This window comes from Phascolarctos cinereus, unplaced genomic scaffold, assembly GCF_003287225.1.
Source record: "Phascolarctos cinereus isolate Bilbo 61053 unplaced genomic scaffold, phaCin_HiC Scaffold_2;HRSCAF=192, whole genome shotgun sequence".
In the NCBI taxonomy this organism is placed as follows: domain Eukaryota; kingdom Metazoa; phylum Chordata; class Mammalia; order Diprotodontia; family Phascolarctidae; genus Phascolarctos; species Phascolarctos cinereus.
Genome location: NW_027555625.1, coordinates 106,912,102 through 106,930,215, shown reverse-complemented (window position 1 = coordinate 106,930,215; position 18,114 = coordinate 106,912,102). Strand labels below are relative to the sequence as shown.

The following is an 18,114-nucleotide window of genomic DNA, read 5'->3' as shown; positions in this document are numbered from 1 at the left end:
GCATTTTGTAAAACTTATAATATAATATAATTTGGAGGGCTAGTTTTTGTTGTTATTTGAGGTAGATAATTTACTAAAAGGACCATTTTCTCTAATACCATAGGTAGGACCAGACATTTTAAATTATCTTTATGTCAAGTTTTCACCCTGTCAGGTACTTATTTCTATTCTCTAGACCTGAAAGTGGTATGCATCACAGGAAAATATTTTTTTTAAAAAAGTAAGAGCTAGCATTTCGAAAGAACTTTAATGTTTGCACAGTACTTTACATTTGTTATTCCATTTGATCCTCACAACAATGCTGTGAAATAGGTGCTATAGGTATCATTATTTTAGATGATTAAACTGAGGTTGAAAGAGGCAGCTAATGGCACAATGGTAGAATGCTGAGCCTGGAATCACACAGTTCAGAATTCAAACCTAGCCTCAGCTGTGGGAACTTGGGCAGGTCATTTAACCCGTTTGCCTCAGTTCCCTCAACTGTAAAAGGCGGATAATAATAGCACCAACCTCACAGGGTCATTGAGGGGATCTAAAGAGACATTTGTAAAAAGCACTTAGCACAATGCCTAGTACAGAGTAAGTACTATGCTTATTTCCTTCCATCCCTTCCCCGTAAGTGATTTATCTAGGACTGAACAGCTAATAAATGTCTGAGGCAAGATTTGAACACTCTTCAAGACTTCAAGTCCAATGCTCTACGAACCACATTACTTAGCTGACTCTTTAGGAAGTTCCATGCTTTCAAAGTCTCTGCCCTTGAATTATTCTCTCTGTAGTTTGAGTGCAATGACTTTTGGTCAAACAGGAAACAGGAAATAAGATCCCAAGAACAGGAGATTAAAGAGTTTAAGGTGAGGGCTAAGGAAAACTAAGACATAAAAAAGAGGCTGAGTCAGTTTTTTTTTTTTAATTCTACTGATTTGAAGAAGTATAGATCTTCGTTGCATGTTTTTATAAACTGGAAGCTAGAAATAACTGATGGTCAAGGGTCCACTTAAACCTTCTGTGGTGGACACTTACTTGCCCATTTCAAAGTTGTTCAGTGCTACAGATCTTCAGTTTGTTTTACAGATTTCTAGAGATGTCATGGCCAACAGCTCATTTTCTTCTTACACTATTGCCAGAATTGGAGGAAATCAACCATCCAAATTTGATGACTGAAAAAGCATAGCTGAAATCTACAAATTATCCAGAACTTTATTTTAGAAAATAGTACCAACTTTATTTAGCCCATAAGTCTTTTATAAAGACTTTTATAGAAATTATCTTTTATTTCTTTCTCCTGGCCCTGAGTAAGGCATAAACTGGATAATTAGCTTCAAAACAATCTTGAGTTGACTTTATGAAGGATGGTACACTGCAAATGATAGAGACCTAATTACACTGAAAGCTTGTGCAGAAGAACAAATAATTCCCAATTCCTACCTCATTAGTCCCCACCCTAAGGAAAGCTACCAAAAAAAACCTCTCCCCTTTCCTTAGTGGATGTGCCCTTCTTCCTCTCTGCAAAGCTTCTGTCTCTCTCTCTGCCCCCACTCCTCCACCCCCAGGAATTCTAAACAACCTAGGTCTTTCTGGTCATCGGGAATATATATCTAATAAACTCATTGATAATTAGGTGCTGAAGACTTAAAATGTTTATTAGGGTGAGTTTGCATTTTAGAATAAAAGTCTTAGAACAAAGAAATTAATTATAGGCAATGGTGAGAGAAATCTTTTTCGATAGAAGTGCTTATTTTCTTTAAATCAGGCAACACAAACAACCTCTGAATCATTAGGCCAGCACTAGTTTCCATAACACTTTAAAGATATTCAGATAGGTGGTTAAGTAACTGAACAAGCTGAGCAGCCGGTGTCTTCTTCCTATAAGATTTTCTGGAACTTGCAAATAGCTTTAGACATAGAATCTGAGCTTACCTAGACAGATCTGACTACGTCACTCCTGTTCAAAAATATCCTGTGGCTTCCTATTGTCCCAGGAAAAAGTGTAAACTCTTCAGTCTAGCATTTAAAGTCCTCCTCACCCTGGCTCCTACCTCTCAGACATTTCATATTGCTTCCCTGCCAATCCTCTATATACCATTCAAACTGATCTCATAGTTGCTCCTCAAATTTCTCATTCTATCTCTCCTCTTCCATGGCACAGACTACCTCTTACACTCAGAACAGATTTCCTTTTTCACTTCTGCCCCTTAGAATGAATTCCTGGATTTCTTCAGCACTCAGCTCAGACTCTACCTCCTATGCCAGACACTTTCTTGATCCCTCAAAGTTGTTATTTCTCTCTCTCTTGCCCTCTTCAAAATACCTTGTGCTCACTATCTAAGTTCATACTCTATCCCAATAGAATTTAAACTTCTTAAGGGGAGGGATCATTTCATTTTTGTCTGTGTATGTATCCCCATTGCCTCACACAGTAAATGGCTCAGAATATGTGTTGAATAAACATTTAACTGAACTGAATGAACTTGGTTGGTTTTACCTCCCACTTTGTTGGCTTCTCAGTTAACAAATACAATGCCTAAAAAATGCTCTTTTGAGTTCTATATTACTGGACAACATCACTCTAAACCTGCTTAAGAGACCTGTACCAGGTAGTCTTTGGATATTACTAGCTTTTTAACTGCTGACCAATTCCAAATCAAAAGTCCCATGACTTTAGAGTTCAATGGGGACCTTAAATGTAATATAGTACTACCTTCCCAGAATGTTAAATGAAGGAAATGAGCCCCAACGCCACTAATTTATATTGCTGTAGAATTTTGGTTACTCTGCACCACTTCTCAACCATGGGATGGAGGATGCTCTACCAAAGAAGCTATATGTTTCCTGTATTTTCAGATTTTACTTACTATAAGCTAACCAAATTATAATCCAATTCATTAGGCAAACACAGATTTATCATGGCTCAAACTAGGCACCAGGAAGCATAACTATTATGATAAAGATAGAACCCTTCAAATTAGGAAATCTGAAACCTGATTTTGGCAATAGAGAGGGAAAAATGGACTGGACCTGTGATTTCACTGGGGTAGTGAATGGCTGGATCATACAAGTATTTATCAAGAGCCTTTTACATATCAGGAATTGTAATAGATGGGCTATTGAGGCAGATTAGCACCTTCTCTACCACTTGTCATCTTAAAGCGCTGAGAGGTTTAGTAACTTATCCAGGATCACGGAGCCAGTGTGTGTCAGAGGTGAGGTTTGAACCCAGAACTTTCTTACTCTTAGGTTAGTCTTCTATGCACATCATACTCTCCTGAAACCTATGTTCAGAAAATTCTAAAATAACATAATTAACCATAAAAAATGTATTATGTATAATATTAGTCCAGTCTTTTGATGCTACCATTTAAGGGCGGGGTTTGTTTCTCTTTTACTTTAGCTTCTATGCCCAGAATTCTGGAGATGATCAAGTTTCATGGAAAAAAAATAACTTTTTAATATTTAAAAGAGAAAATTTCAATGAAAAAAAAAATTTGATCTCGCACAACAGAAAAAATGCCTTTGTTATTATGAACGATAGCCTGGAGGGGATGGGGGAGAGGGAAGCAAGACAGAAAAGAAAAAATTCAACTCCTTTATATTAGGGTCAGGAGGGGAGAAGAAAAGCAGGAAAAGATAAATCCAAAAAAATTATCTTCTTGGGATCAATGTTATGCATTTAACAATCCTGATAGTCTTGTATTAGGCCAAGATTCTGAAGCTTACCATAAAGAAATATGATTCACATAAGATTAATTTTTAAAACAGAGATAAGAGCTCCTAAATTTTTATAATTACTTTGTTGTGTCCTGTGATTCTTAGTTTTCCCTTAAAAAAATGCTTCGGTAGTCAGTTTAAATTGGCTGCTTTTTAAAAATGAAATTAGCATCCCCCACATACAAATACCTTCAAATCATTTTACAAACACACGAAAATAATAATAGGTAACATTTATATAGCACTTTAAGGTTTACAGAGCACTTCACATGTTCTCAGTTGATCCTCACAACCACTCTGAGGTAGGTGCTACTGTTTTTTACAGATTTACAGATGAGACAGACAGAGATTAAGTAACTTGTCCAGGGTCACACAGCTAGTAAATGTCTGAAGCCAGATTTGAATTCAAGCTTTCCTGACTCCAAATCCTATGCTTTATCTACTGAAAATATAACACAGAAAAAGAAGCAAAACCTCACGATCATGACCAGTGGAACACAATCACTGAGAAACCAGTCATAAAAAACAAGACAAAATGGTTTTCGAAGGCAATGTCACATAGAAGAGCCCTGTATTCAGATTAAGAGAACCATATTCAAAAGCCAGCTGTGTTACTCAGTGTGACTTTGGGTAAGACATTTTACCAGCCTAGGCTTTGGGTCCCTCAAGTATACAATGAAATGGTTGCACAGAATACACCATAAGAACCCTTATATTCCTAAAATCTATCTTCCTATATTATGAATTAGATCTCCAAATCAATTCTAATTAATTATATCTTCCAAATTATTTTAGTAAAATAGAGTATGACTGAGGCATTGCTGATAAATCTAATAAAATCAAATTTGTGCAATTCTAAAATACTTTATAATAAGGTTTTCTCCTATGTCCCCCATACAAATAATATTGTACCAACATGCTATTCTCTATAACAAATTGCCTCAGAGTTTTCCAATGCAAGTGGGGCTCTGTCTGCTACCCAGACACTTAGTTTTACATGTCCTCAATAAAGAAAACATAGTGGTAAAATGCTTAATCGTAAAATGAGGCTTAAGTGCATATATCATGTAAAAGTCTTGCAAACACACAGCCACTCTCAGCCTTACGAGCCATGGTGATTGATAAATGGATTGTGATGGAATTCCCTCTTGCATATGGTGAACAAGCAGCTTTAATGAGGCTTATGACCCTACCTCACTGATATCCCAGGGAATCGTAAAGCTAACGGGTTGCCACCAGATACAGGTCAGGTGTTACAATTACTTTTCCCAAATCTCTAGGAACTTTCTAACTTTAAGCTCAAACTTTCCTAGCAGTGTGAAGGCAGGCTATAGATATTAAAATCTCAGGTATCTGTGGATTATCATTTTTAAAAATTGCATCAGGCATAAGGCAGCTAAGGGGTGCAGTGGACATAGCTCTGAGTCTGAAGTCAAGAAGAGCTGAGTTCAAATATGGCCTCAGACACTAGCTGTGTAACCCTGAGCAAGTCACTTAACCTCTATTTGCTTCAGTTTTCTCAACTATAAAATAGAGATAATAATAGCACCTGTCTTGAAGTGTTGTTGTGAGCGGCAAATGAGATAATATTTGGTACCCTCCCACTCTGCCACACTGTCTCCTATGGAGAGGATGCATCACCTCAGAAAGAAAACAATGTGCTCAATACCATTTAAAGACTCTTGCAGTTTTTCCCAAGTCAAATTTATCAATAAAACAACAAGTATTTATTGAGTGCTTCTGATGCTACAAACTCTAAGAACACAAGAAGACCTGGTCTCTGCCCTCAATCTAATTGAGAAGAGAAGTGATGTAAACATCAGGACAACAATTCAACAGAACTGGACCCAAAGTGTGCAGTGGAGATTATAAATGCCACACAAATTCAGAGGAAGCATAGGTCAGCATGGCCTAGAGTTGTCAAGAAAGGCTACAGGGAAGGGGGTAGGAGGGGGGACGATTTTAGTTGGTCATTAAAGGATGGGACAGATTTGGATAGACAAAGACAAGAGAGAAAGAGTTTTCCAACTGAGGAGAAAAATATGAACAAAGATAGGTATGAAAATAAACATATCAAGACTCACGGCTAACTTCCAGGTATTCATGATAATAGGTAGTAAGTCTGGGCAAGTTAATTCCACAGATATACAGTAACACTACTGGAATTAGAATGCCACAATTCTAAATTTCTTATAATCCAGTCAGGAGTGGACTTAACTTCACCTTTGTTTACCAATACCTTTTTTTTTTGTAGAAAATGAAAAATTAAAAATATATACAAAATTCCTGAGGAAATTTCTAAGAGAACCAACTGTTTTCAAGCATCTTTAAATGACAGAGAAGCACAAACTAGTCTGATCTACTCATTAAAGTAGATTCTCTAAGGAAAACTTAACACAAACTCTGTTAGCCTAGACAGAGTTACTTGCATACTTGAAAGTAATAAACTGGATTGGTTTTAAAACATTCTATAATCCAGACTCTTCACTAAATCAGACTTTCCCCTAAACATGGACATTTGTGATAAGAAACAGAGCTTCTGTTTTGCATCACTACCAATTCTTGATTTTAGAATAAGCACCTGAGAGTGTAGTAAATTATAAGTAAATCACCATCACAACTACTTAAAATTACTGATGCACTCTGCTTCAAGAGCTAGTCCCAGGAAATAAGACTAAAAGAGGATTCAATTCACAAACCACTTTTAAGACCCCCAAATAAATGTGAATTTAGTGAAATGGAGTACAACCGTGACACTACTGAATATCTGAGCAGCATGAATCCCCTCCATTCCACTGGTACCCTAATTACAATAATATGACAAATCTGTCCAAGGCAGTGAGTTTTTGCTGTACTGATGTTTAATTCCTCATCATTCTCCAAGTTTTTCACTACTCCATGATGACAAAGAGCATCATATCAGTCATTATCTGCCTACCTTTATATCAACATTGTAAACTCTTTGGGATTAGAGTTTAATTTGAAGGGGCTCAAGTTAGGGCCCTCTATGCCATCAGTATAATTCCAAACTTGATACTGTATTTACCTGATGGGGATTTCTGTAGCCCAAGAGTAGATTTGCTGCTTTAATATCACCATGCACATATTCATTTTCATGTATATATTCCAACACATCCAACTGTGAAATAAAGTAGAAAAGGTAAGGTTATATTGCCACCTATTTAGGATTCACTTTGACAAATCAACATTTTTGAAAATCAACTTCTGATACAAAGGGGTTCCTTTTTCTACAAACATGACAAAAAAGTGCCCCATTTCACAGTCATGTGTCTATCACCCAGACCTTGGGGAACCTCGTCTAAAGTTCACAGCCTTTCAGAGCAGTAGGGATTGCCCATCAGCCAAAGTCTGCTTAAATGCTTTCTTTTTCAGGGGTATACTTAAAGGAAGGAAATCTTCTCACTCCCTTTCTGGGTTCAGTAACATACATGCTCCTGACTGCCCAGCAGCTGAGGACAACAAGTTTTTGTTTTTGTTTTTCAAACATTCTCCTGTTTGGAGTGGGGTGGAGTTAGAAAGTCAAATGACTCAGCAAGGAGGCAGAAGGTAAAGGAGCCAGAACAATCAGTGACAGAGTCACTGCAGCAGGGCCCTCAGGAGCTCCCTAGACAAGACTCTATCTCCAACCAGGCTGCAGGGAGCTAGGAACAAAGCTCTGTGCCCATGTGCATTCATTCTCCCCTTCCCTGTAGAAAGTCACAGAAGGCATTCATCTGTAGCTTCCATTCCTGTCCCACTGTGAGTAGCAAAACCAGGCTCATTCCACTTAAAATGGAAAAAAAAATTGAACCAACGAACAGCAAACAAGATAAGACAAATATGTGGCATAAACAAAATGTGTGCAGGGGTGCTATTAAGATTTCATTGCCTCTTGTTTGGCAAAGTCTGTGTAACTCATTGCCACAACTAATTATTGCTTTCATCCCAAACTCGTGGCAATAAAAACTTTATAGAACCCCATACCGTCACATGCGTAATATATAAAATATTATCTTATGCAGTAATTTGCATTGTTATAAACATATGACAAAAGGGAGAGCATTCTTACAGCCATGCAGGCTTGTTCTGACATGCAAAAACAAAGCTGTGAGGAAAAAAATCAGGCTGTAGACCCCATGCCTAATTGAGTTTGTAGTGCCAAACACAGCACATTCTGTCACTTACAGAGCCCACTGTTATCAATTACACCAAAGTGGCCTCTACGTCAATGACTGACATTTCTAGGGCAGGAAAGATTTCCTTCCCTGATAATTTTGCAAAGACGAAAGATCTGTATTTTGTAACAAGTAAATATCCTGAGTACACATGAGAAAAGCTGCTCCAACTCACCATTCGTACACCCAACTGCAGGACAGTTTGCCTTTGAAACCTGCCTCTCTGGACAAAGATTTTCTGTAAGTCCATTCCTAGTCTTTCCATAACCATGAATCTGTAGCTGTTAGAAAAGACACAAAAGAGAAAGTCAAGAGAGGATTATATGAAGACATCTAACCAAAGAATTGAAAGACAAATACTTATGACTTAATATACAAGAATGGTGGTGAAATTAGGTCACTGGAACTTCAATATACACATGCAAAAACAGTAAATATGTACCATTGTGTGATACTGAGTTTAATCAATAATATAATGCTAAGGTCATTTGTACACACAGATGAAAGTGGGTCAAGTACTGTCTATTTCTCAGTAGAGACTATGGTAAAAGCATCTGTTCTCTCTTTTCCCGACCCTCAGAACAAGGTCTGACTTCAGTTAAGATGGTTGATTGGGCTAAAGATGAAATCTGGGGCCATGGAAAATGACTCAGTGACAAGAGGTTGACAACTGGCTTGTTTCTGTTTTACCTTTTTCCACTGTGTTCAGCCAAACCCGACCCCCAGAACTGCGGAATTCCTAAAAAATCAAGTTGTTTGAGTACCATCCATCTTTTGACTGCAAAGAAGTAAGATGAAAACAGTCAACATCATTTATGAAACCATTTCCTATTTCATATATACAAATTTTCTGACAATGATCTGGCTATCCTACAGAATTTTCCTTGAAACCATAAAGCTACAGAAAAAAATAACAAATTAAAGATAATTGGAAAATTTTTTAAAAAAAGAAAAATTAAATTTGTTTGTGGTTGCCACAGCCAAAAAATTCAGTGCCTGGTGGTCAACCTGTTGGTGAAGAGCCTTTCTGTACATAGATAGGAGGATCATCAGATAGGAGACACAGTTGGTTACCGGACTCTTGGAAGTTCTTCCAGCTTTACTGAGCATGCACACATGTGCTTCACTGGTGGAACCTTCAAGAAGCCAGGGTCACCTCATCACCAAAGAGAAGCACAGAGGCAAGAACTTTTGTAAATATATTTTAGCAATACAAAACGTGTGGAGAATATTTAGCATTCAAATGATGCATTCCACACAAACAAAACAATTCATACACATACTTAGCCCCCGAAATACATTTGTATCCTGTAAGTGTACTTCTCTTTTGCCCTTGAAAAAGGCACTTGCATCTTCTTTTCCATTAGCTTTCATCCTAGTCAGATGACAGAAGTAACAACCACCATTTGCTTATCTGGGGGTCAGTTGCAAGACTGACAAGTAGGAGGTAAAAAGCCCTCTATGGGCTATGTGGAGAGCAAAAACATTTGCCTTCCTTCTCTTAAAAACTACTGTAGAGAGTGTTTTCCTTCTTCACAAGCTCCAAAAGGCAAGCTATTGACCCCTCTGAACCCCAAAGTATAACAATCAAGTTAGATAATTACTTTACTTGAAAATGAAGGCTACACTCTAAGTAGTTAATCCATTTTTTTTTCTCCTATGTGAATTTATTCTAGTCAAATTCCCTGAAGTTACATGATGCCAGGGAACCACCCAGTTTGATTAAATTTTTCATTTTCTAAACCAATTTAAGTTTTTTGTCCAATGTACCTGCCACACTTGCCTTACTTTTAACTCATGAGGTGGCACTACTGCTACAAAATCAAATATCATTGATTTTAAATATGGGGGGGGTTGTGAATTGTGGGAGGAATGGGAATTGATCCTTATTTTTTATTTATTTATATTTTTTAACATATATCAAGAAACTTTTCTTTGCTCTGATTGTTTATCATGTCAACCCATCCATTAAATCCCTTCCTTATCCTGCTCCCACTCAGATCTATCACCATATGCTGCTAGTGAAATTATTTTGGCTTCCCAAAGTCAATCATATCAACTTGGCATTCAAACCTCTACAATTTTGGCTTCATTTAGCTCTGGAAGGGACCTTAGAAGTCATCAAGTCCTACAGCATCAGGAAATCAATATCAATCAATCAATAAACATTTATAAAGCACCTACTATGTGCCAAGCACTGTGTCATAGATTTTACAACAGGAAGGGACCCCAAATGCCCTGGTGCAACTCCTTCATGTAACAAATGGAAGAAACTGAGCCCCAGAAAGATTAAATAACCCAATCAGTCACACAGGTAGAAAGTATCCGGAGTCAAATTTGAACCCAGGTCTTCTGACTCCAGATGAGGATAATTTTTTTTTAATCACTATCAAGTTAAAGCTTATTGTTTTCTCAAACCTCTGAAAATCCTCAGATTCCTCCCCTGCAGTAGGAATCTCTTAACCTCCACTTCCTGGCTTCTTTCACGAGAGCTCCTACCTCTCTTTCTGCAAGAGGACTCTCACAGTGTTCCTTTACCCCACTCCACCCTCCACCCAGGACTTTTCCTCAGAGATTACTTTCCATTTACATTGTACTTATCTGGAATGTACACAGTCAGTGTCTTATCTTTCCCATTAGAAAGTGGGCTCTTTGAGGGCAGGACCTGGGTTTTTGCCTGACTTTTATATTCCCAGTACCAAATAAATGTTTGTTGACTGAATCCTCACTGCATATCTCATTTGTCCTTCTACTCCTGGCTTGAAGGCACTCATTCTCCAAAACTAAACAAAATTCCTTTCACATGGAAAGAAGGTACAATCTCCTAATTACAGTGAATTCGATGTCACAGATAAACTGCTATGACCCAGATTTCAAGTAACCCATAAATACCAGGGCAAAGCCCAAAGTATATAAAGGTTAAGTGCAGGGCCACACAAATAGTTAACAGCCAGAGGCAAAATCTGAACCAGGTTATGCTGAGTCCAAACTCAACAGTCTGAGAAACATTCCCTACTTTCCTACCTACTCCATGCCCTACTTATGGAGACTGTCTTGTGAGACAAATAATAAGCCCATCATTCTAATCACTTACTAATGTGCATACTATAGTTGGACCAGACTCAACAACCTAGTACTTAGGTGAAGTAGGGGAAACATCTCTGATTTTTAAATGTATATTCCATTAGGTGTACCATGGAAAGAACTGAGTGGCCTCCAACTTTTGCCTATTACATATGATATAATACAACAGTGTTATCCTGGGATAAAATCTCCTCTTGACAAGACTCTTTCCAAAGCACAGACGATATAACCAGATATCAAATACTCACTTGAGCAAGCACTTATGTACAAGTGTCTTACTAGGCTAGCGTTACTTACTACATTCTTGCTTTGCAGCTCTCTGATAAAATTTCAATTCTGAAAAGAGCGGACCATTTTCTTGATATTCCTGTAAAGAAACATGGCAAATATGAGTCTCTAAATTTTCGAAATTAAAGAATGATTAATGGGATGAGGAGAAGAATAATTCCCCAAATGGGATTTAATATTTCAACTGTTCAGAAATGCCCATTATATACTACAGCACTTGAACTGGTAATGCATTTTCCATAAAACACTGACCCCCAGACACATTTTCACTACAAATCTTTAAGCATCAAATTAACCAGAAGGCCATTGGAAGAATCTTGCTTCAACATTGGATATATTGTGGTTGCTATTCCCCAAATAGACAAACCTAAAACCATATTCTTTTTGTAGTAGACATTTAAAAAAAATGTTATCTAACAATTACGGTGATGATGGGTATAATGCAGTGAATGACAAAATATAGTCAAGAACAAGTAATCCAAAAGACATCCAGGATTTTCTACAAAATAAAGTAATGATAGGACTTAAGATGCCAAAATGCTATTCTTTGTGAAACAGAACTATGGAAAAAGATGTTTCAAACAATAAGTTACATGCAATCCTTACCACTTTTATAACATGAAGGGCATCTTCATCTCGTATTGGTTTATTAACACATGAAGAAGCTACAAAAATCACAGTGAAAAAGTTATTAAAATACAAATAAATATAATAAACATGCAACAAGCAATGGAATTAACCACTCAATGTTGTTGCTCTTCAGTCATTTTTCAGTCATGTCTGACTCTTCATGACCCTATTTGGGGCTTTCTTGACAAACATACTGAAGTAGTTTGCCATTTCCTTCTCCAGCTCGTTTTTACAGATAAGGAAACTGAGACAGGCAAAGAAGAGTAAGTGACGTGCCTGCAGTCACACAGCTAGTAAGTGTCTGAAGTCAGATTTGAACACAGGAAGATAAATCTTCTGACTCTAGGCCTGGCACTTCATTCACTGCACCACCTAGCAGCCCTATACCTTCTCTATTTATAATCATATTAAATCTACTATTAAAACCTTATTCAGATTCTGTTAATGGAAAACTGTGTTACTTCAGATATGGCATGTGTGATTCTTTCTGATGAAAAATTTTAGAACTCCTTCTTCTGTACATTTTTGAGGTCTCCAACTTAAAATCAGCAGTGTTCTCAAACCAAAGGATTAATCTTTCAACATTCCATTCAACCAATTCAATTCTTATGACTTCAATGAATCATAGGATTAGAAGAAACCTTAGACACCACCTTGCCTAACTCATTCCTCTCTACAATGCAGCTAAATAGTGATCCTTCAGTCTTTACTTGAAGATTTCTAGGAAAGGGAAGCCCACTAGCTTCCAAGCTAACCACTCTATTTTGGAATAGCTCTAATATTCATCAAGTTTTTCCTTTCATCAAATCTAAATGTCCCTTTGGAACACCTACTCAATGCTCCTTAGTAGTAATCTTGAGGCCAAGGAGAATAAGTCTATCAACCTCCACTTACTAAAAAGGTAATATATATTCCATTAGGTTTGGCTATTGGGCATGTATTTTTGCAATATAATAGATGTACTGGAATTTTATTTTTTCAAAAATTACTTTTACTAATACCATACTTATGTTTTATTCATATTATAAAATAAGGGAATAAAAGTATGTTTCTTCAAAAATATCCTATGTCTCAAACTTTATATATCTCAAAACTGTTGTTTTCTCCATATTAACCCAAAGTAGAGGGGGTATTTTGTTTTCAAAATAACTCTTACTGTATCACTTCTGTTGTTTGAGAGATTAGAATCTAAGCAAATAACAAACTTTTAGGGAAAAATAAAACTTTGGATGACCATGAAATATGGTTAAGAGGCATCTCATCATTCCCCTTCTCTCACGTTCTGTCTTTTAATATCTATAGGCTCCTTCCATGCTGCCTGCAAACCTGCCTAGCTCTTCCCCATCCTTAAAAAATTAAAAACAAAAACCCTTCCCTTGATGCTCTTCAATTTCTTAAAACTACTTTTTCCTTTCATAATCAAACTCTAAAAAGAATCACCTCTCTACTTGCCACCTCAATTCCTTACCTCCCATTCTGCTCTGGCATCTGGCTTTCAACCTGACGACTTGACCTTTGTTCTCTCCAAGGTTGCCAATGGTCTCTTAACTGAAAAGTCCACTGGTCTTTTCTAAATCTCCATTCTATTTGCCCTTTAAGCTTCTGATGTTAATAATCATCCCTTCTTCCTAGACACTCTCTGCTCCTCATGACTTCCACAATACTGTTTGCTGTTGCTGCTTCTTCCTCTCTGATCATTCCTTATCATCGTGCTCCTTCTCACTAATTGTGGGGTTCCATCCTTGGCTCTCTCTTCTCTCTCTATTCATTCTCCCTTAGTGACCTCAAAAGCTCTCTTGGGTTCAATTATCATCTCTCTGCAGATGAATCTCAAATTTATATATCCAGTCCTAATTTCCCTCATAAATCATAATCCAACGGCACCGATTACTTGCTGAACATTTCCAACCAAGTTATATCATACGCATCTCAAAACTCCAACTGGGTAAAACAGAATTTGTCACATTTCCTCAGTGTCCAGCTGTCATCCAAATTCCCCTATTTTTACTGACAGAACCACCATTTTTCCATTTCAGCACTGTAGTCATAAATGACTCTGCTTTATCCTCCCATGGCCAATCAGATTTCAGGTAGCTAGGGGATATGGTGGACAGAGTGCTGGGCCTGGAGTGAGGAAAACTTGATTCCAAATCTGGCCTTAGACATGAGCTATGTGACCCTGGGCAAATCACTTAACATCTGCTTCTCTCAGTTTCCTCAGCTGTAAAATGAGAATAATAACGGTACCTACCTCACAGGGCTGTTGTGAGGTTCAAATAAATAATATCAGTAAAATTCCTAGCACAGTACCTGGCATACAGTAGGTACTAAATAAATGCATATTCCCTTCCCCTCCCTGCTTTTTCCAATTCTTTCACTTCTGCCTCTACTGCATCTCTTAAATCCATCTCCTCCTTTCTACTCACCCAGTCTCAACCCTAGTTCAGGTTCTTCTCACCTGGACTATTGTAAGAGCTTCCTAACATATTGTAAGAGCTTCCCTGTTCCTAGTTCCACCTCAATCCCCCAATCCATTTTTCACATGTCTCCCAAACTTATATTTCTAAAACAAAAATCTGAGCATATCATTCCATTCAAAAATCTTCAATAGCTTCCTATTGCCTCTAGGATAAATACACTGTACAGTCCTCTGAGATTTAAATTCTTAATATGACTTCCACCCTTCCAGTCCCCTTCCCACACAAGCTGATATTTCAATCAACTTGGCCTGCTAACTATTCCTTGTATATATCAGTCTACCTCTTGCCTCTACATCTTTGCCCAGGAAGTCCCTCTTGTCTGACAAATCCTCCTGCCTCATCTCTGTCTCAAAGAACCAATAGCTTCCTTCAAAGCACACCTCCAGTGCCACCTCCTTCATGAGGCTTATTTTGTTTGGAGTAATCACTGTTCTGTGAAAAAGAGAGATATTTTTCTGATCAAGGCTAAAAGGTCCAGATTTCATGTCTATTGCTGTCCTCCACCAAACTCCCAGTTATTAATGACATTTTCTCACTGATTTCCCATATCCAATTAATCACCAAATCCTATCAGTATTTCCACGAGAGTAACCCTTGTATGTATCTCTTCCCTTCCAAATATTTCCATTATCTAACTTAAGACTCTTATAATCTAACATCTGGATTATTACCATGGCCTCTTTGGTCTTCCTCTGCCAATTATTTTGATTTCCAATCCATCCTGAACATTACCATCATCCTAATCTTGCTAAAACATATTTCAACCATGTCTCTTTACTCAAAAACCTTTAAATGCCTTTTCATTTCTCACTCTGGCATTCAAGGCTTTCCACAGTCTGACCCCAACTTACATTTCCAACATTATTTCCCACTATTAACTAACACGAAACCTAGCCATATATTTTGGCATTGTACCCCTTTCCCTAACCCCAACTGACTATAAACTCCAGGAAGGGAAGGAATGCCTTTTTTTTAATTAATTTATTTTGATTTATCAACAATCATTCCCATAAGCTTTTGAGTTTTAAATTTTTCCCCTTCCCTCCCCACCTCCCTTCCCAAGACGGCACGCAATCTGATATAAGCTATACATATACATTCCTATTAAACATGTTGTAAGGAAGAATTAGAACCAATAGGAGGAACCCACCAGAAAGAGGAAACAAAACAAAACAAAATAGAAGAAAAAAAGAGCAAAGAGTATGCTTCCATCTGCATTCAAACTCCATAGTTCTTTCTTTGAATGTGGACAGCATTTTCCATCATGAGACCTTTAGAGGTGTCTTGGATCCTTGCATTGCTGAGAAGAGCTTAATCTATCAGTCATCTCACAACGTGGCTGTTACTGCGTATGACGTTCTCCTGGTTCTGCTCACTTCACTCATCATCAGTCCATACAAGTCTTTCCAGGTTTTTCTGAAGTCCACCTGCTCATCATTTCTTACCGCACAATAGTATTCTATTACATTCATATACTACAACTTGCTCAGCCATTCCCCAATTGATGGCAAAGGAATGTCTTTTCCAAACTCTATATAACTCCCAATACCTAGCACAGTACTCAGAAAATAATAGACACTTAACAAATGTCTGGGTTTCAGTTTTGGGGTTTGTCTGATATTTTGTTCTTAATATTGTGCTTCAGCTAGTTCAGTCTAGTCATTCTCCCTTGAAGATAGCTTGCTTATTCCTCTCAGGTCAACTTTTCTTTTCCATCCTATCCAAAGCTTAAGCATTATTCAAGACCCAAATCATGCTCCACTTTCTTCATGAAGCTTTCCTCAAATGAGATCTTTGCCCTCTCCCAACTCCTATGGCATTTTGTCTGTAGCATTTATCAGGTACCATTATATAGTATTACTTAACATTAGAGTTCTGCATTTCATCAATCAATAAACATTTATTAAGTACTTACTATATGCCAGGTGCTGTGCTAAGCAGCCAGCTTTCAAAGCATTTACATTCAATTAAGAAGACAAGTAAAACTACAAGCATATAAAAGACACTTACAAAGTAAATAAGGTAACCTTAGAGATGAAGGCATTATCCATTATCCATCTTCAAAGAAGCCAGGGATTCTAAGAGATGGAGGTGAAGCAGAAGAGCCTTCCAGGTATGAGACATAGCTGGTGCAAAGACATGGAGAGTTAGAGTTGTTAGTGAGGAATTTGGCAAGTAGATCAGTACGGCTAAAGCTTACAATGTTAAGAAGAGCAATGGTATGGTACAAAAACACTAGAAAAGTAGGAAGGAGAAAGACTATGAAGAGATTTAAATGTCAAACAAAGCAGTTTGTATTTGATGCTACAGGAAATGTTACTGGAATTTATTGAGTGGGCAGAGGTTGGGTGAGATAGTCAGACCTGCACATATATGTGTATGCATATAAATATATTGTGTACGTGTGTGTATATGCATTGTGTATGTATGTATATATAAAAACATACTGTGTATGCATATGTGTAGGTATACATGGACAGCTAGGTGGCACAGTGGATAATTACCAGGCCCAGAGTCAGGAAGACCTTAGTTCAAATCTGACCTCAGATGCTTACTACCTATGGGACCCTGGGCAAGTCACTTAACCCTGTTTTCCTCAGTTTCCTCATCTGTTAAATAAATTAGAGAAAGAAATGGCAAACCATTCCAGTACCATTGCCAAGAAAACCCGAAATGAGGTCACCAAGAGTCAGACATGACTGAAACAGCTTAACAGCAAATACATGTACATGTGTTTGTGTGTATACATACATATAGGTACATACATAAAGCTAATAATTAAACCCATGGAAGATGATGAAGTCACTGAGTAAGAAAAAGGGAAAGTGGGAGAAGTCCCAGGGATAAAGCCAAAGTTAGTGGGTGTAGTATAAATGAAGATCCAGCAAGAGACTGAGAAGTAATCCAACAAGTAAGGGGAGAACAAACAGAAAAACCTCTGCAGGATAAACTATTCCAGAGAAGAAGGCAGTTAACAGTGTCGAAAAGACAAAAGAGGTCCAAAAGGACAAGAACAGAGGGAAGATCATTCCTGGAGAAGGCAGCTTCAGCTGAATGATGAGATCAGAAGCCAGACTGAAAATGGTATTAGAAAAAGAGAGAGAGGGGAGGAAATGGAAGCAGCAAGTACCTTCTGCTTTTTCAGTAAGTCTAAAGGCCTTGAACCATTGGCAATGGTAATGGGTACAGCAGGACCCAGCAAGATTGGATTTTATTTAATGGAAGGCATGATTTGGACCTTGAGTAATGCGTAAGCTTTGGATGGGATGGACATGAGGGAAATAAGCAAACTATGTTCAAGGGAGAGGGCCAAGACTGAACTATTATTTAAAGACGGAGGTATGTGAAGGTAGCAATGAAGAGCCAGTGGGTAAGGAGAGACTGAAGATTAGGGAGGCAGTAGGGATAAAAGTGGTGAAAATCTGAAAAAAGGAGATGGGATCAAGGGTACATATGGAAGCATATGCCTTGTCAAAAAAAGAGGTCACCTCTTCAACAGAGACAGGAGTAAAACTCCACTTTGCATCTGCAGCTGGGCCTGGCTTCATAGTTTCCATGATAAGCTCATCACTTCTAATCTCTCACCTAGCTGCTACCTCAAACCTTGATACCACATCCCTCAGCCTCCTTTCTCCTCTGATTAGAAGGCTGGAGGGTGGAGTCTTCAAATCCTCCTCAAGCCTTCCTTTATATAGAGCTATATTGGGACTTTCAGCTCACTTCACTCTCCATCTGCAGCTCAGTCTAGT

At 37.8% G+C, this 18,114-nt stretch overlaps 1 protein-coding gene across 3 annotated transcripts in view; it reads right to left on the bottom strand.

Annotated features, from left to right (window-relative positions):
- The window catches only part of VRK2 (VRK serine/threonine kinase 2), an 88,782-nt gene that overhangs the window by 50,426 nt on the left and 20,242 nt on the right, over positions 1–18,114 (bottom strand). For 2 of the 3 annotated variants that reach the window (XM_020996215.2, XM_020996214.2), the window contains exons 3-7: positions 11,862–11,920; positions 11,265–11,334; positions 8,574–8,661; positions 8,059–8,164; positions 6,755–6,847 (exon numbers count right to left, since the gene is read on the bottom strand). In XM_020996215.2, coding sequence (XP_020851874.1) covers positions 6,755–6,847; positions 8,059–8,164; positions 8,574–8,661; positions 11,265–11,334; positions 11,862–11,920 — 416 coding nt within the window. Of the gene's footprint in view, positions 1–6,754; positions 6,848–8,058; positions 8,165–8,573; positions 8,662–11,264; positions 11,335–11,861; positions 11,921–16,375; positions 16,421–18,114 lie in introns of those variants that run through there. The other variant, XM_078149528.1, reaches the window with a different exon arrangement.